This window comes from Colius striatus, chromosome 1 (assembly GCF_028858725.1).
Source record: "Colius striatus isolate bColStr4 chromosome 1, bColStr4.1.hap1, whole genome shotgun sequence".
Taxonomy (NCBI): Eukaryota; Metazoa; Chordata; class Aves; order Coliiformes; family Coliidae; genus Colius; species Colius striatus.
The window spans coordinates 116,328,472-116,348,510 of NC_084759.1; the positions used below are offsets into that span (position 1 = coordinate 116,328,472).

The 20,039-nt window shown below is 36.4% G+C and overlaps 1 protein-coding gene across 8 annotated transcripts in view; it reads left to right on the forward strand.

The window, feature by feature from the left end:
• SENP7 (SUMO specific peptidase 7) overlaps nt 1-20,039 on the forward strand; it is a 44,105-nt gene that overhangs the window by 502 nt on the left and 23,564 nt on the right. For 2 of the 8 annotated variants that reach the window (XM_062004074.1, XM_062004091.1), the window contains exons 2-6: nt 992-1,038; nt 3,473-3,580; nt 5,898-5,992; nt 14,090-14,287; nt 15,768-15,965. In XM_062004074.1, the coding sequence (XP_061860058.1) occupies nt 1,003-1,038; nt 3,473-3,580; nt 5,898-5,992; nt 14,090-14,287; nt 15,768-15,965 (635 nt within the window). In that variant the 5' untranslated portion in view covers nt 992-1,002. The remainder of the gene's footprint in view (nt 1-991; nt 1,039-3,472; nt 3,581-5,897; nt 5,993-14,089; nt 14,288-15,767; nt 15,966-20,039) is intronic. The other 6 variants (XM_062004082.1, XM_062004116.1, XM_062004097.1 and 3 more) reach the window with 6 other exon arrangements.

Here is a 20,039-nt window from a genome sequence, read left to right on the forward strand (position 1 = left end):
TGTTTCCCCCCAGAGCTGTCAGAAGACCGTCGTTTGTCAGTTTTAACTCTGCAGCTGTCGGAGTAGGCAGTAGTTTGGCTTTTGTTTAGTAGTTTGTAAATGTTGCTGTTCCTCACTCAAGGCTGTGGGTTGAAAAACTGCCGGGCTAAATGAAAGTACACAAACTTAAACGTCTTCTTAGGAGACTTCAAACTAGCTCTAAGATTTGAAGGTCTTACATTGGAGTAATTCAGAATGTTTACAAAGAGAGTAGACACTGTGAAGGCTGGAAGCTCAGAAGCAGTGTTCATTCACTGAGGAAGAAGTTTGTCTGGTAACAGGAGTCCTTGAATGTTTGGGGTTTTTTTTTGAGCTACTATAATGTTACAGTTTTCTTCTGTGATTCCTTTTCACTTTATAAGAAAAGCCTGAAATGCCTGTTAGTTATGTGCTTGCCAGGGTGTGGAGTTAAGCGGCAAATGCCTTCACTAAGGATGAATTCTAGTTAAAATGTTATTAACGGTTCTATCCATGCAGACAGTTCAGACCCTTGCCAGAGCATGTGTTTCTCTTGTATTAGGACTGTCAGTGACTTTTTGCCAAGGCCTGTAGTGACATGATACGAGGCAATGATTTTAAACTGAAAGAGGGTAGATTTACATTGGACATAAGGAAATTTTTTTTTACAGTGAGAATGGTGAGACACTGAAACAAGTTGCCAGAGAAGTTGTGGGTGCCTTGTCATTGAAAGTATTCAAGACTGGGGTGGATGGAGCCTTGAGTAACCTGCTCTAGTGAAAGACATGTTTGCTCATGGCAAAGGAGTTGGACTAGATGATCCTTTAAAGGTCTTTTCCAACCCAAACCATTTGATGAATGAGTTCTCTTTGTGCTAGCTTGCTCAAAAATTATTTTCTTGTTCTTGCTTAATACCAGCTACTGTGGTTCTGCTTCCCTCTGAATAATCAAAATGCAAATAGCTAATTTCATTTTGTGTTGGTTTTTTTTTCAGTAGAGAAAATAATGGAAACAAGAACATCATCTTCAAGTCATGTCAGTGTAAGTGTTCCTCCAATTTACAGCAATTTATTTTGAAGCTGTGGATATCCAGCAGTGTTCTAATGTATTTGCACAACTAAATTCATTCTCCAGTGGTCCAACTTTTGTTTTGTTGGAGTGCTCTTTCCCGATAAACAGTTTATTCTGGTAGCAGTCAATAATAAAGTCTGTTGTTGAACATGTACCCTATCATGGATACGTGATAGGCTTAACACTTGATTGCACATAAAGAATGCATTTTCAAGGATGTTTTAAGACCTAAGCTAACATCTAAGGCATTAAGAGTAATACTCAAGTAAGTAGACCAGCTGTATAACTGCATAATACTTAGTTACCTGCAAAGATATCTTGGGAAGCTGCTTATGCTGTTGTTTATTTTCCATAAAATACCTTTAGTAGTAGTAGTTTCTAGTACTGGAAGCACTGGTGAGAAGTTATAGACAGAGCAACTGGTTTGATTTGGTAACATTTGGGCTATCTAGTGTTGTAGAAATAAGCTGTTCCCAGCATCTCACTTATGTGCTTTCTCTGACCCTTGCTCCTATAGGCTCCTTTCCTTCAGAAAGGTATTGCTGGTTTAGATGAGGAGTGTGCTAAGTGTCTATGCATGTGTATGTGAGTTAATAGTTTTCTATTAGGGAAAAGCTGAGGCAGTTGCACACATTGCAGTTACTGTTAAGTACAAACCTCTGTTGGTTACCTCTTGACTTTGTACTTGTCTTGTAAGTTAATAGTGGGTACTGCAAACCAACATCTTCTTAATGAGTGTAAGCATTAGGAAGATACTGTATGGTGAGGTGGAAATTTTGCTCGGAATGAATATGTCCCGTGCTTCTTATCCCTTTCTATCTGTCCAACTGTCTGTATTTTCTGAGGCTGACCTTACCTATTCTCAATGTTATCTGCAGTGTTACTACAGAGCTTGTCTGAACCTCTGGAGCTTTAAATACTTGATAAAGCAGACAAATGTGTTTTTTAGGAAGCTAATAACAGAAACTACTAGTCAGGCAGCAGGTGGATTTCTGAAGTAAGAAATTTGTACTTGGCCATTTAGGTGCAACTCAGGAGTATGCATTCTGGCTGATGAAATGTATTTATAGGCCACTTCTGAAAAAACACCAATTTAATTGCAGACATATTGGAATAGGAACATGTCTATTTCAGTCCTTAAATGCTGATTGTATGGGAGGTACTTGTATTAGAAGTTGTAGCCTGTGTGTAATGTTTATGTCCTTTATGATTTGAGAAATCTGTTATGAAAGGCATGTTTGTTATTATAGCATTTGACCAGTAAAAGCAGTTTGAGGTACTGTATAGAAATCAGAGTCCAATTATTAAAAAAAGGTAAAAATAAAAAAAAGAGCACTCATAATTCAAACTGAAGAATTAAAGGATTATTACACAATACAGTATGCTTCAGTTATTGTCTTTCTGAAGGACTGTCTACAGAGCTAATGAATGCAGTTGCTGTGTTAATAATTGTTAGCATTGCCATTCTGGAGTCCTTGCATGTAATTTTGTGTGACAAGGTAGGGCATTTGGCAGCTTGCAGATTAAATGCATAATACACTTGACAGAGGCCGTCATGTAGAGTATGCTCCAGCTTCAACTTTTCCCTGGTGGAGATAGAATGAGCTGTCTGAAAGATGGAAACGTTGTTTAGTGTCTGATACAGTCTAGTCTGGTGTTTGTACCCGAGGAAATAGCATATTGTTTCAGTTGATATTCTTTTAACTTGTTTATTTAACTGGTAGGAAATGTCACCCTCTTCTCTTGACAGACTGGTAGGAATTTTGTTTGACCATTTTTGTTCTGAATTTCAATGAATGAGCACTGTTTCTTCTGAATTGGCAGATTTCTATGAATTACTGCTTTATCTTTAAATAATTACTTTTGGAATGTTGGCTCCATTTTTGTGAAGGTTGGCAATGATGTTAACTGATACCATTTTGAGTACATTATAGTGCACTTGAACTGTTCTAGATATACTTGCTCTTCAACTTCATTTTTCTTTTTTGAGAAAAAACCTGATGTACTGTTCAGTGTGACATTCGGCTATTTCATTTTTTTATCATTCTCTAAGCTGAAATGATTAAACTGGAGTGTAAACAAATCAGAGGAAACTAAGAAAACTGTTAAGTGCAAGTAAATCGGTTCTTGCCTTTTAGGCGCACATTTGAAGTTGTGGAGTTAATGAAGTAGGAAGAGCTTTTTCAGACACTTCATATGTTAAAACTCCTTATGTGATATGACACATGATTTAGTATCAAGTGTCAATGAGGAATGTATTTAAATTCAAGTCGCAGGTCTGTGCTTCACTTGCAACTTTGTTATTTTGCCTGACTGTTTAGAAAACTATACCTGGCACTATGTCAACTGATAGCACCAATGGATAATTTAGTTTTACCATGTGTGTAACATCATCTGTTTTCAGTTTCGTATACCAAAGAAGAAAACAAACGCCAAGTCAGAGGATGTCCAAGTTCAGTCCCCTTTGGCAAGGCTTCCAGGCTCCCCCAATTGGGACTACCCTTTAAAAGAGGTAAACAGAAGTTCTTTGGAGTGTAAAGTGCGTAGGAGAACATTATGTGGGGTTTTGATTCTGTTTTGGAGACTGGATTTTTTTAAATACTGAATGTTGCCTTGTGACCAGTGTCTGATCCAAGTTGTCTTGAAAAGATAAGGATGTAGGTCTGAAATCTGCCTGCAAGCATGCAGCTAGAGAAATGAAAGTCTTTGTGCTGCATTGCCGATCTAAAGCATTAAAAAGCAGAATTGGCCTTCTGGTGTAGTTTGGTCATGAAATCATGAATTTCAGGGCAAATGTATATATTTTGTTTTAGTTAATGATTTTCTGTTTACTGAACTTTTAGGTTATATTGTGGTCACTTACCAAAGGTTTTGTTACGATATTGGATTTTTTTTTAACATTAAGTTTTCAATTATTTATTATCACGTACCCAAGACCTTAAATTATAAAGGAATATTTTAAGTACTGTATGACTTGGGACAGAATTTTAGATACTAATACTGAAATAACTGATTTCAGTGTTAAGAGCAAAAGACTGTAAGAATAATTATATGACATTTATCATAAATCACTGTCTTGATCATCTCAGTTACATATAGAAGCAGATATTTGCTTCCATAAATCAGTTCCAGATTAACTAAGCATTTTTAAAATATCATCTTTTGGAAACGTATTTTGCTACTTTTGACTATTCCATCTCAGGATTGACAGTTTGTTGCTGATTTCAGTGCTTTCAGAATCATGGGGCTGGACCAAGAGGCTCCCCCACAGAGGAGTTTTAAGAACTTAGTGAGAGAAATTAGGAATTTTTTTGACTTAACAGTAGTGGTGATAACGTGACTGAGGTCTCTTGGTAGGCCTGGTCATTGGGGCACACTGCCATGCAAACTTCTGTGTGGTTATGTTCTATATTGTTAATGCTTTGCGTGAGCAGAGCATCCAATTATAGGTTTTGAAGTTGGAAATAATGTCTCCTGTGGTTACAAGCAGCAGCCTCTTGGGCAGAGACAGACAGCACTTGCACGGAATTTTTCCTATCTTTGTCTTTACCTCTATAAAAACAATAATTAGACTGGATTACTTGATCCATTTTTTTTGCTCTTTGTTATTTCCTGTATATTGTCTGATTTCCCATTTATTATTTTTCCTACTTGTATCTATGTATTTTGGACTTTTCCAGGTGGTGGATAGCTTTGTATGCTTTAAAACACTGATTACTCTTTACGTTCTTCATTAAAGAGACTATTGCTCATATTATAATTAAAATAAACATTACCGTTTTTCTGTACAAAGGTCTGTCCTAGTTGTGTTTAGTATTGGCCGAGTTTGCTCCATGTTTGAGAAATTTTGTGCACCTTTCAGTGATTTGGGCATACAGATCTCTAATATACCTGAAGACTAGCTCTAAGAGGTGAATCAGATGATCATAGAATCATAGAATGGTAGGGGTTGGAAGGCAGGAGGAAGGGAGAGCACCTTCAAGGCAATCTTTTCCTGTAATCTGTTTTAATAATGAGGATATTTTCTATTAGTGTTGGCCCCTATGGTAAGGAAAAGATTGTTTTGGAATGCATCTTTCAGACTTCACTCAAGTATGTAAAATACACTTGGACATGAATTTTTCAGATATCCTTTCACTCGCTGCTTAAACAGAAATGAAGATGGTTGTGTGCTTTTGGTCTGACTGGCATAACTTTCAAACATCTGGTTTATTATCTCTTAGATTAAAAGAAGTGAGGAGACATTAGGAGGAGGTAATGGAAGAGAGAAATAGGATTCTGGAATTGCAGAAATAACTATGTTTTGGTGGGACTTCATTTATTTATTTATTAGGAAATAGATGTTTATTCTGGCAAAGTAAGAGTATTTGGAAAAAAGTTAAATCTTACACTTGTTGGTTTTGACACTCAAGTACCAAACCTTCAAACTCCTTTTCTCTCTCAGAATTGAATGTCTCCAAGTGGAATGTAACTTGACTGATCTCTACGTTCTAACTCCATGCATTTATCTTACATATTTGTGATGATGCAAAACAGGCCAAATATTTAAGTTCCTGTTAGGGACAGTCCTCATTTAAACAGGATAATAATTGCATTGTCCTGTATTATCAAATTCTTCAGGAGAAGAAGTTCCATTCAAGATCAGGTGCTTTAAATGAAGCAAATGGATTTTTTTGTAAAATGGCTCTGTGTACTCTTTGTGTCTCTGCTTTATTTGATCAGTTGTATTGTTTGCGTATCTGGCATTGTTCCCTTTTTTCCTAGTGTAATACCCTTTATGGCATATAAGTATCTGTGGGAACCTGCCAGTTTTATTTGTTTTATTTCAGTGGAAATTAAGTGCCAACAACAGGGAGCCTTCCAAGAAAAGAAAAAGGCACAAGGATTCTGACAGATGCACTTCTAATGATGAAGAATCAGTTGGGTAAGAAGTAATCTCAAAATTATTTCTCTGAGAGTTTTGTAATCTTCCTTGAAGATGAATATCTCTGGTCTGTAACTAATTATTTGTGGCATGCAAAGCTTGTTTTAATTTTGTTAGGTAGCCCACTGCAGAGAATCTTGTTTCAATGATTTCATGGCAAGTCTTTTTCTTTAACACAAGACTGTGACATCAGAATGAGAGTGTGACACTTTCTAGAGTAGTAACTGCTTGTTGGCCTGCTTGGAGTCCTGAAAGGTGTTCATTACCCTCTAAGTGTAAATTATTACTGTAGTCTGAGCTTTCAGGTACTGAAGAAGTTTCCTGGGTTATCATTTGCTTGTCAGTTTTTGCTCTGTTGTCCACGGTCATTAACCTGTCTTTATCAGCTTGGTAAAGTAACACCACCACACCCCCCAGCAAGGAATGTGATGGTTAGTAGGGGAAGACAGTAAAAAGCTGGATGCTTTTGACCTCTGAGTAAATAAGACTGCTGATCTGTCATTTCTCTGTACTCTGTTGCCAGGAGCAAATGTCTTGGTTTCTTTGAGACTATGACAAATTATTTAAAATCAGCTTCTGTGAAATTGACAGCTAGATAGTTTTTTTAATTTATCCAAGAAAATTTTAAGTGCCAGAGTTGACAAATGGGAACGAAAATGTAGAGTTAGATTCGTTAACAGCAGCCAGGAAGCTTCATGATGAAATGAATTATATTATCTTAATGAAGCAATTGATATTCTGCATCATTAGAATCTAAACAAGAGTATGCATTCTTTGCTCACTTTCTGACTGGAGCTTAACTTGACTGTAAGTGATTTCTTGTCAGGATAAGCTGTTAAAAACACAGTACAGCTAATGGAAATGCTAAAGGACAGCAAGCAACTTGATGCTGCTGAATTCAATGCTTTGATGACATATGAATAGTCGTAATTTAATTTGATCTTTGGAATGCTTCAAACTCTTGCAGAAAAGAGCTGAACTTATAAAAGATTCTGAATTTATTTTTCATACCTCCTCAGAGATGAGACTGTCAGTTTACATGTAATTCAAAATGCTTCTCTCAGTAATGTTAACTGAGGGGGTGACTTTCAGTTTTCTGAGTTTTAGTTATGCTAGGAAACAATTGATATATCAATCTCTAAAGCTTTTTTAGTAAAATTTGTACTGACTTTTTTATGTTGAGGAGCCTTAAAACAAAAGCTACCTTTGCATCTGTCAATTTTTCTGTTAAATATGTTAAATTTGATGTGTAGAAGACTGTCAACTATCACTTATAGATTCCATCATTTTTGTCAAAATTCTTACCAACATACTGGTGAGAAATCTAAAGCCATAAAGAGACAGTAAATATTAAGATATGAAACCTCTGCTTTTTCCACTTCCTTAAAAAAAATGTGTATAGAGACTAGCTGGAGGTTCTCTGTAAAATAAACTTTATGTACTGTCTGCAGTAAAAGCTTGTTCTAAGTATTCAATTTGTGTAGCCAATGTTTCTCAGTAAGTCAAAATCAACATTCTGATCTCATTGCGTAAGTAGAAAGAGCACGCAGGTCGTAAAGAATTGTTTTTTGAGCAGAAGTCTGAGAACTGACAAAACTTTAAGAGGACAGAGTAAAATAGCATGTTGAGAATCTTTCTAATGCAAAAATATCTCTGCTCCCTGTTCCCAATGAAGAGTTTTTCATTTGCATTGAAAAGCAGGAAATGTCTTGGTGACAAACCCCTGATATTTTAAAAAGTCTTTTTTCTTGATAGGAGCTAAAGTGTTGCATGAGCATTGTTATTGACACTTAATTTTAGTTAGAAATGACAAAGTGGATATATGACCACAAACCCACCTTTACTTGTGTTTTTAACTGAAGTTCTGGATTAAATAATTTAGTTGTTAATTGTTTCTGTCAGTCTTATTGTGTTGTGAGACCATGGGGCCTAAAAGCAGCAACTGCAGCTACTCTCAGTTGAACACCTTTGCCCATGGCCTTGTGAAAGGTCAGTGTCTTGTTTGTGGTCCCAGTCAGGGCTCTCAGGGCAGGTTAGTTCCTTAGTCCTCCTTACATGCTAGAAGTCTCTTACATGTTCCAATGGTTGTGTCACAAGACAGATTAGGACTGTTATGAGATAGGAATGATTCAATTTATTGCAGAAAGCTAGGTATGGTATTTATGTATTTGATCAATGTTTTGTATCCCACTTATGAAACTTTTTTTATTGTTGAGGAAGTGGATAACAATATTTCAAGGGTAGCCATTACCACCTGGAAATAGAGCTTATACAGCAAAAATAAATGAATGCCTCTTACTCCTGCATTTTCCCAAGAGGGAAATAAAACAAAACAAAAAAGAAAATAGAATACATCTGAAATTCAAGCTTGTCATCCTGATCTATCATGTTTTATTTAGAAGAAGGGTGAGAGGACTACTCAGCTCAGTAAACTATTAATTGAAATATGACTGAATCAAGTACTGACCTTCTAGCAGTCAGGATTTTATGACAGTCATTTACATACTGTTTCACCTTTCCCTGACCAGCACATTTGGCATTAATAACTTTTTGGTCCAGCAAAGCAAGGAGGTTGGTAGGAAGGTTCATGCTTGCTGTTAAAACATTGACTTCTAATCAGTTGATGAAGGTCAGAGCCTTGAAGTAGGAGGTGTTTTTTTCTCTCAACAGGATATAGTCAGTGAATATGGCAATATGAGTTTCACATTAGAGATAGCATGTCACATTATTCTTCTGGGCTCTGAAAAGCCAAGTACCTCCCGAGCTGTGCACATTCTACGGAGCCTCAGATCACTGATAGATTTGATGTGTATTCAGCTGCTTTATTCTGTAAACTCAGGACAGATTTCAATTTTTATGGGACCTAATGGAATGAACCTTGTAAAATATTTATTTGCCAGAACTTGGATTTACTAGTAGAAGAATGTAGGCATGGAAATGATGGTGTAGGCTATTACTAATAATTTACTCTTAAAGGAGTCTATAGTCTTTGGGTCTCATTTTGATAATTTTCTAATACAAATTTGAGCAAATTGAGCCAGTGGTTATAACACTGGTGCATATGCAAATATGAACATTGAGAAAGGAGTTGGATCTAACAGCTCAGAGTGAAATAGAGGTCAAACATTTTCCCTAACAAGATGCAAACAATTAATAGCTTTTGGTCTGGTTCTTTGTAAGGTAGGATATTTTTTTTCTTCCCTGTGAAAAGTTATATGAGACTTGCCAGAAGCAACTAACAACATTTTTCATATTATATTTTTTTGTCTGTTCCATCCTTACGTGTGTAAGTATGTTTTCATTACTTTTGCTGGGTTTTTTTTTTTCCTGATTTGTGGAGATAAATAAGAGGGAGTACAGTAGGTGTTTACTTCAGAAATCAATTTAGTTGCCTTTGGTTTTCCTTCTTCAAGATGCCTTCAGTCATACTGTTGTGCTGGTTACTTGCAGAGTATGCTGGTGTGACTTTCCTTTAACATATGCTTGGCTTGCTTTTTTCTGTTGGATGCTAATTTTTATCTTTTGAAATGTCTTTTGCATTATTTGCTCACTTTATCCTGTGGACAGTTTAATAGGTGTACAGGCTGGTTTAAGTATAGATGTTTTTACTGTATCTGTTTTGCATACAGTCTTAATGACGTAATTTTTCAAGAAATGCTGCCAGATGTCGTTACTCCTTTAGAAAGGGAAGCCGTTGAAAATTCTGGTGCCACTGTACAGCTCTGGTCCTATCAAGGTGTTCAGGCAAAAACTAGTGCTGCATAAAAAGTTATGCCCTAACCTGGCACTGACGTCTTTAAGAATAGCCAAATGTATAAGTCTTTCTTCCTTGTTATTTGTCGTTCAAGCTGAGCTGGCAAAGAAGCCTCACACGGCCACTTACTTGCTTTCCGTCCCCATACTTCCAATGGGGTGAGAAGGGAAATGGGGGGAAAAAAAACCCAAACTCACGAGTTAAGATAAGAACAAGTATGATAACTACATAAAAATGTAATTACAGTGATAATTAAAAAGTACAATGATAATAATTAAGAAAAGGAAAACCCAAGAAAAGACAAGCGCTGCCCAATTTAATTGCTCCTCACCTGGTGACTGATGCCCAAGCAGTGATCCGCTGCTCCCCACCAGCTGCCCCTAAGTTATATACTAGACATGATGTCCTATGGTCTGGAGTAGCCATTTGACTACTTTGAGTCAGCTGTCCCTTTCAGCTTCTTGTGCGCACACCAGCCTCTCTTCATACCCCAGCCCATTGATTGGTGCTGCAGGGTGAGAAGCAGAAGCAGCCTTGATTCTGTGAAAGCACTGCTTGGCAATAACCAAAACATCCCTGTGTTATCCACATTCTCCTCGGCATAAACCCAAAACAGAGCCCTTTAGCAGCTACTAGGGATAAGATTAACTATCCCAGCTGAAACCAGGACATTATTGAAGATTTCTCTCCTTTGCACAGATTTCCAGTGCAGGTAGTTGCATGTGTGTATGCTTAAAATTGTGAGATGTTTTTCTGTAAAGGTGCTTGCTTAAAATGTATAAACTCCATTTAAATCAAAGGAGTGGGAAACACTGCAAATTATGTACCTAGTAACAATCAGTAAATCAAATTAGAGGGACCTGAAGCCTGTCAGGGTCTAGCCTGTTATGAATGTGAGCAAAGGATGTCAGTCTTGAGTTTCCAAGGTGGCCAGCAAACTGTTAGGTAATAAAGTACAGTTTCACTGGGAATTCTGCTTCTGACTCCTTTACATCCTATTCAAAGCTTTCTCTGTCATGATGGTGTTGTTAAAGACCCTAAAGGTTGAAATATTTTCTTTACAAGTCTGGATCAGGAAAATAAAATAAAGACACTGTGACCACGTATATTCCCACTGGACTAATTATATTGCAAGTTCAGTCTAAACTAAGTAAAAATGATATCTTTTATTTAACAAATAGCAAGAGAACAAAATCTTTCATTTCCAAAGGTGGAGCAGTGAAAACTGAAAGAATTTTAATCTGGGAAGAAGATTGTTAGTCTTGGCATGATTCTAGTCAGGAAAAGCCAAGTATTACTTAAAGAATAACACATATATGTTGTCTCATGGTGCTCTACATTAATGATTTTAAAACTTTTTTCGAAGGAGAAGCAATTTGTGATTCACATATTCATGTTCCTATAGACAACTTGTACAACTGTTTCAAAATGCCATTTAGATACTTCAAGACTTGATTTGTAATTTCAAGTCCTGTTAGAGGAAGAGATGAAGTATCTGGCTTAGCCTTTTATTGCTTCATCTCTTCTGACACTCCAAAAGATGAAGTGTCTTTCCCCTACAGTTGTTTAGTAACTGGACCTCTAAAGTAGTTTGGATCTTCGTTGTCTTTAAAAACAAAATGAATGCACAAGCGTAAATGTCTAGTTTCATTAAGTGAATTTACATGAGTTACTTAATGACTTTTATATTGACATTGCCTCTAGCTGCTTTAGTACTTGTAAGTTTTCTTATGCAATAGGTTCTTGTGTAGCCAAATTTTAAATTTTTATTACATTTCTTAATTGTGTATATTCTTTATTCTCTCAAACATTACTTATATATTCCTTATTCCTAAGATACCTTATAGTTGGACAAATCACAGATGATGTATAAGTCTGTCCACTGTAAGCTCTTCTGATGCATTAACTATGGTTACTGTATCCACCAACTATGAACAATTGAGAAGCCCAGAAAAAGCTAGACCTTCACTTAGTGTGACTTCTCTAGAAAAGAAGTCTCTTGCCACTTTGCAAGCTTGCTATATTCTTAATGGGCTGCTACAATTAGGTTCCATCGTGCAAGACATTAGTGTCACTAAACTGTCCCTCGTGACCTGTATTTACTTTCTAAGCTTTTCAGTAGTTAAAGCATATATTTAAATGGAACTCCAATCTCTGAATCCTTGGAGTGTTGAAGAAACCTTTTCTTCTGGTCTACACTTTTGAAAGCACATGCTCAGAATCTGCAATAGGTTCTTAAACCCAACAGTTCTTTGCATTAGTCATTATAGAACATATACAGGTCTAGGTAAAAACAAATGTATATGTGCCTTCTGCTGTCTCTGCCTAAAACATCCAGGAGCGCTCCTGTAGTTTAGGTTGGTCATCTAGTGAGGCTGTCTTTGTACATAGGACTTCTCATTGCCTTCACAGAGTCCATCACTTCAGAAGCCCTGGATTGTTTTTCCAATAGCTAATTAGGACCAGTCCCTTACATGAGACTTTCTCTTCTGTCCAGATTCTTGACATCAGAATGCCTTAATTTAGTTGTTTTCTTATCCCTCAGCACTTTTTTTTTCAGACAAAACTTTGTTTCTATATCCCTTAGTTTTTCTTTGGGAGACTTCTAAGAGAAGCTCAGGGAGTGGAGGACACTACCTTCACTTGAGTTTAAGTTACTTGTCTTTGAATGGGAATTGTTTAGCTTTGTTGCCCATTGTCTAGACTGTGGTCTGCAAGGTGTGTGCAAGACAATCCATTGAGGTGCAGGAAGGAACTATTATTTTGTACAACAAATAAAATGTGTATTTCACCTGATTGCATTGTTTTGTGAATTTCTATTTGTGTTTTATAATGTACATAATATTATTAAATTAGTACATCTCTGAATTAAACATATTGAAGGTATGTGCTCAAAATACTTGTACTGATGGAGTGCATGATCAGAAAAAGTTTGGAGACCACTGGTCTAGGAAATATATAGCAGAACTCTAAGAGAAAGCAGCTCATTGCAAACACATTATGGCATTCAGTGATGCAGATATCTTGTAAGATTGAAGCATTCAAGATTTTTATGCTGGTTTTCCAAGCCGTGCATAGGAACCTTGCTGTCTTTTTAAGTTCAATGAGCAGTTATGTGTCTTGTTAACATGGTAAGTAACCAGGGAAAAGAAATTTCAGCACACAGCAGCTGAAAGAGTAGATTATGTGGAATGTTCTCAGAGTTCAACGTGTTTCCCTAGCATGGCAGTTCCAAATCTACTTGGGTTTTTTGAGCATATCTATTCATCAGCTTTCATGCTATACCTAATGGTAAACACATGTAGTTACCATATAACTGTGCTGTGTCATGTCAGTGGAACAAGTGTGATTTCCTAAAAGTTGCTGGCACAGTTGTCAACCCACTGAGGAACAGCAGCTAGTCACTGAAGAAATGTCATGGTAGCATGCATATATCAGCTTTGTGAGTAATGAAAGGATTTTTTGAGCTATGAAAGAAGGAGTCCTGCTCTACAAGGTGAACAATTTAGTTTGTTTTGCAAGACATGCAATAGAAAAAGGAGTTCTTGCATCAGTTATCTTTTAAAAACAGGAAATGAGACCGAACTTCAGCCCAGACAAAACCAAGTCCAGTTGTCATGTTTGAAAAGAAAGTCAATCCTGACAAGTCATCCAGGAAACTTCCAAATTACTGACTGTGCTGCAGAATTAATTCTTAACGTGAAGACATTAGTACCAGAATCAGCAAAATATAGATACTTATTTAAAGAACTTCAATAGGGAGTTTTTTCTGATTTTTGTATTTCCTAATTATGTCATTTCTTTAGGGAAACTGAACAGAAATCAGTTAGAGCTTCAAAACTGAAAAATTGTACTGGCTTCTTGATTTTATTTTTTTTTTTCCCCAGCAAGATCATAATCTAATTTGTGATAGGAGATCCAATAATATTCATGTTTCCAAAGTGAGCACACATTTTCATATCCTGGAAATGCTCAAGTGAACACTTTCAGAATAGTTTGTAAGGCCGTAGTAACACCACTTCAAACATCTTGCAATAAAAAGATGCACCAAAATTTCCATCCTTCTACACTGAAAGTGTACCTCAGAAGAATCACATGGGCATGTGTTAGCCATGGATGCCAGAAGAAGAAAGCTGTAAATGCTGTTTGGATCAAGAGATGTGTTTGTGAGGCCTCTTCTCCAAAGAGTACTGCTATGAAAATTGTCAAGGGAGTAAATTTAATTACACTGAAAATATAAGGTATGATGCAGAGACAGTAAACTCATAGAAAAACATTGTTGAATTCATGAGACTTAAGAAGTTCTGAGCACTCTACTATTGATTTATTATTGTATGTGGCAGGCAACCCAAAGTTATCTTGACGAATGTCCTGTGGATGAACATAGGAAGAAAATACAAACAGATACAACCTAAAAGTGGTGCTAATTTTTCTGATGCTGACAAGTTGCAGTCAGATCAACCACCTTCATCATCTGCTGTCAGCTTAAAGACATGGCAAATTTTAAACCCTACTCTCCAAAGCCTTTTTCTATCTAGAAGGTATGTTGTCTTTACCTCTTGTCACTAAATAAAATTTTCTTTGCAGTTGTTTTTTCATGACAAAGTGTTTTTTTGTTGTAACACTGCTGTCTTGTTCATGAACTATATTCTCATTCTCCTACTACCTGACTTGACTGAATTCTCTTGTACCTGATTCCTTTTTATAATCACTAAGAGAGGTGGTGACAGGCACACTGTAGTGGATGTTCTCATCAGATGGCTTCTGGATGGTCCTATATTGACAAGACCAATTAATTCTGATTCATCCATTGGAGTCTCCAAATGTTTGGGGACTATTTTCTTCTGAAAAGAATGAACTTGCATTTCTGTGCCTTCTTTTCTCTTGAGAATGTTTCAAGGCAAATTTTCAAGGTAACCATTTTAGACTACTCATGGAAAGGGTCAGAGGAAAAGCCTATCAAATCAAGTATCTTCCTCCCCCACCACACCCAGCAATGGTCAATCGCAGATAGCCAGAGAAAAGCATGACTAGGGCAAATGTTTTCTTTTCACGGAGTTTTCTCTGGATGGTGATGGTAAACAGTTTAGTGCCTTTGTTGGAGATTTCATCCATACTCCAGTCTTTCTGTTATTAGATATTTCATCTTGATCATATCCCCATTGCTTATCACCTGTTATTGCCTCTGCAGTATCTCCTCTGTAAAGTAGTCCCCTGATTAAAAGCTAATTTACATCTCAGTGCAAGAAGAGATCTGAGTGCTCCCCAGACATCACAAGTCTATACTGGAGTGTGCTTTGTGTGTGAATACAGACAACAGGAGAATTATGCAGTTGATACCCAAAAGACAATGCTGTTCCTAACAGATTCAAAAAAGGCCATGACATCACATAATCCAAAATAAATTGCAATGAAAGTGCAATTGCCTCTTCATATTTCTGGCTAGCTTATTTTTTGTGCTTTTCTAACACTTGAGAATGTTTCTGAGTCTTGCTCTTGCTATCCTGTAGAATGTCACCCGGAAGTGGAGGAGGGGAATTAAATCTAACACTGCCTTTTTGTGTATTGCTACTTTTCTACTTGTTGACTAAGAGCTTGAGAGAATTCAGTCTGTTTTACTGGAGGCTTCTTGTTCACAGGAAAATCAAAATTATTTGCTCTATAGTTTTGACAAGTGTGTACAGATACTGCCTTAAAGTATTTTTAGAGATAAACGTGTACCATTTTTTAAACAACATTTAGATGACTTTTTGGAGGCAATACAGTGTGAATTGTGTCTGGTTAAAGTGAAATTGCATGGCTATAATTTTTTACCTTTCGTGTTGCTTTTTTGTGTTTATTTGCTTACCTTGGATTTTAAATTCTGTAGTGGGATTTTGTTTTGTCTCTAAGGATCTGAAAGTAGTAATGTTTGATGATTATCAACCTTCTAAGATACATGAATTTAATAAGAAGTTTCTTTCTCCAGATTTCAGTGCAGTATTTATGATTTACTGTTTTATATATATATATATATGGCAGGCAACCCAAAGTTATCTTGACGAATGTCCTGAGGACGAAAATTGGAAGAAAATACATAGACAGACATGTAATAATTGATGCAAATTTATCTGATGCTGACAAATTACAGTCGGGTCATCTACCCTCATCATCTGTTGCCAGCCTACAGACATGTCAAACACTAAGTTCTCCTCATGAAAGTTCTTTTCTGTCTGAAAGGTATGTTACTTGCTGCTGCTTTTGCCAGTCTTCCTGAAATGATGTAACTTCTCAATGGAAAAGAATTTCCCTGAAACCATTTTTGTTATACTCTTGTCTGGAGTCAGGAGATCAATTTCTTGAGTGCAAACTAGTGTGCTGCTCCAGTGAGTTACTTTAACGTTGCATTTGTATCTGATGTTAATTGGCTACTTTTCTGTCATGAATTAATTTCCATTTTCATTAGATAAGTGTTTTGATTTGTGAAGACTGACAAGTAATTATAACATGTTTAAGTTGGTTTTGTGTACAGTATCAAAATCTTGCCTTCCAGTTGCTGTTAATGTGTTCTAGTGTGATTTCAAGTAACTTCTTTTGCAAAATGTCTCAAAATTCTTCACTGTGATAGTTCCTTTCTTTTCACATTATAATCTACCAAGAGTATCAGTCCCAAGAGTGTGCCATTGTTAAGGGCCTTGTGTATTTCCTCTCACTGCTTAACATCTACTTTTCCTCTTTTCTTCCTATGTTTAGGTTGACTGACCATCACAGTAATGCTTGATATTTAAAATTATCAGAAGTGAGGTACTAGAATTGCATAACTTTTTGGTTGAAGATGGCAGTTGAATTCTGAGTAAGCTGTTTCCTCTTGTCTTTTGTGGCTGCCTCTTTCGTCAACACTGAAATATACATAGGAATGAATAGCAAGGTATTAGGGGGAAGAAAATAGAGAAGAATGATTTGTAAGAGCAGGGATAATCAACAATTCTCAGATTAAAGAAAAATTCTTGAGAAATGTCATACTTCTCATTCTGATACATGAACTCTCAGAGAACTGAAATGAGTATGAATTCCATTGTCTTTTTTTGTTGGAAACCCTGTTGCTGCTTAAATTAATCTGACAAAACTGCAATTTGAATAAGGGATTTAGAATAATGTATTAGATTGCCTCATTTTAGAAGTATTACATTTGTTGCTAATAGTTTTCCTTATCTTTAGACGGACTGAACTGTGGAGAATTTGTTTGAATTGTTGGATTGTTTGTTTTGTTTTACTACAACACATCTTCAAGATCTATAATCTTTAGTATCTGATTTTTTCACTTGCTATCATTTTGGATGATAGGAGTTATTGGGTTCAGAGTGGAAAACCTTAAGTCATGTATGTAATTCTGTAAATCTGAGGAAACATATTGCATATTTTTTTAAGCTCATATCTGCTGAGTTTTAAGCACAAGAATGAATCAAACTAGTTGGGTTTTTTTACTAGTTGATGTACTCAACTTGCTGTAGATTTGGAGCAGTTCAGTGTTTGAAGCATTAGTATTGCGTTCCCATGATATACTTTTCTAATGTATTAAAGTAAAACACTTGTTATTATCTGGAACAGACATTAGGAGGATTTTTCACCCCTCCCCAATGACCAGCATATTACTGCAAGTTGTAATAGGTCTCACATGGGAATTGGTGAATTTAGGAGTTATTTCAATACGTATGTGGCTTATCCTGGTCACCTCTGTGTAACTAAGGTCTGTGCGTAAGATGTACGGGTTCTTTTGGGGTCTTTTCTTTCAAGGGACGGTAAAAGTTCACCCCTTGTAATGGTTATGTGTGTATATATACACATGACCACATAGATATTCTTTTGTATTATAGCTAGAATGCATACTCTGTTTTACTTGAAATTGTGCCGGTTTTGTGCTATGGAAATTTCCAATTAAGTCAAAGAATTGTGTATTATCAGAACAAGGTGGTAATAAGTTGACTGTTCTCTATGAGCTAGAACTTTGGCTAAGGCCAATAGCATGCTGGGATGAATCAAGAAGAGTGTAGCCAGCTGATCAAGGGAGGTTCTTCTCCCTCTCTACTCTGCCCTGGTGAAGCCTCATGTAGGGTCCTGTGTCCAGTTCTGGACTCCTCAGTTCAAGAGGGACAGGGAACTTCTGGAGAGAGTCCAGCACAGGACCACCAAGATGATCAGGGGACTGGAACATCTTTCATACGAGGAATGGCTGCGGGAACTGGAGCTGTTTAGTCTAGAGAAGAGAAGACTGAGGGGGGATCTTATTAATATTTACAAATACCTAAATGGTGGATGTCAGGAGATTGGGGCATCACCTTTTTCTCTTGTATCTGGCAACAGGACAAGGGGTAATGGAATGAAGCTGGAACACAAAAAGTTCCATTTAAACATAAGAAAAAAACTATTTCACTGTTCAGATGAGGGAGCCCTGGCACAGGCTGCCCAGAGGGGTTGTGGAGTCTCCTTCCTTGGAGGTCTTCAAGACCCACCTGGACATATTCCTATGTGACCTGATCTAGGTTGACCTGCTTCTGCAGGGAAGTTGAACTAGATGATCTCTTAAGGTCCCTTCCAATCCTACCATTCTATGATTCTATGAACTTGCTGCAAGTTCCCTCTTTCTTTACTTGCTTTTGGTATTACAGAATTAGTGGGTTTTGTGTTGCTTGTTAAATACAATGCAATATAAAATGCGTTTGTTCAAATCCCCACTGACCTATCAGTGTAACTAAGGAATTAGAGGTAGGTTTTAAGTGTAAAGAAACTAAGGATTTTAAAGTATTTCCCATGTGTTTCTCATGGCTGTTGAGAACACTTCAGCATATACTGACATAGCTTCTTAGGTCATGCATATATCTATTAAGAGCTGCATTTTAAACTGAGTTATTAGTGAAGATTGGAAGTGAAAATAAAATGTTCAGAATTAGTGTATAGAGTAAATATGTTTAGGAAGGTCTGTTAGCTGAAGCATTCTTACTGAAATGTTTCTTATTGTTGAAATACCTGAATTGTGATGTTGGTGTAAAAAAATGCTAAAAACCACTTAATGGTTTTGTGTAGTTTTTTAAGGCAGTAAAATCTATATAGCTGTTACACATACAAATACTTGAGAGAGAGATGTGAGTTCCAAAATCAAGTTTGCTCTAGTGAGATTATTCCAGAACTAGAACTGCCTGATCTATGGAAGACTCTGTCTTGTTCAATATACAGTATAAATAATAGTGCTTACTCAACAACTTTTCTGTATGTTGCCCACTTCTACTCTTAATGAGTGAAAAGATAATCAGTAATTTCTTCATGGTTTATCACTGTACTGTCAGAGCACTCTGGAAATCTTTATTTGTCTTTGCAATATTCCCAAAGTGCAACAACAATACACAGATATGGCGCTAAAGAATAGGCATCTGTTCAGAAAATGTCCAACAGTTTTGACTGTCTAGTTAGAGATGTGAAGAAGGTTCTTTCCCATGGTCGATGATGCACTTTATGAGCCTAGCTCAGCTTCCAGTGATTTCAGTCATTGTGATAATCACTTAGCTCTTCGCAAATTGGAGACTTAGGTGCATTATAAAACAATGAACACAAAATGTCCTTGGATTAAGTGATATGAAAAAGGGAGTAATGGAACAGATTTTCCAGAGCAGCGTTACATTGCTGCATCTATGAAGTCTTCCTTATTTTCTTTTTTTTTTTCCATCTCTCAAAGAAAATGAAACAGAAGCGATGAAGGTTTAGTTTCTTCTATCTGGTAACCTTGCTACATTTTCAGAAGTCAAATCTAGCATGTTCACAGACTCACATAATGGTATGGGTTGGAAGGGAATTCTAAAGATCATCCAATCCAACCCCCCTGTTAAAGCAGGTCCACCTAGATCAGGTCACACAGGAACACATAAAATATTGATTATAATTAAGTTAATGTGAGAAAATATCACATAAACACATAACTAAATGTTATCCTACATACACTTATCCTGCATACACTAGAAACCAAAATAGAGTATGTAGTTTTGTCAACTGTAACTAGCCTCCAGAGAAATTGAGAGTATGTTTACAAGATTAAACCTCAAATGTGAGGATGTCATACTGTTCAGTCTATCAGTATGTATATATATATAAAAGTATATATTTTATACATATATTATAAAATATATTATCTTATTTATAAAAATATAATACAACTTGAAAAAACCCAAACTGATTGCTTTCTTGCATGTCATTCTTTCTAGAATGAAACTATAAACTGAAGTGAATATCTGCAGGTTGCCTAGTTTCTTTGTTGTAATCCTTTTC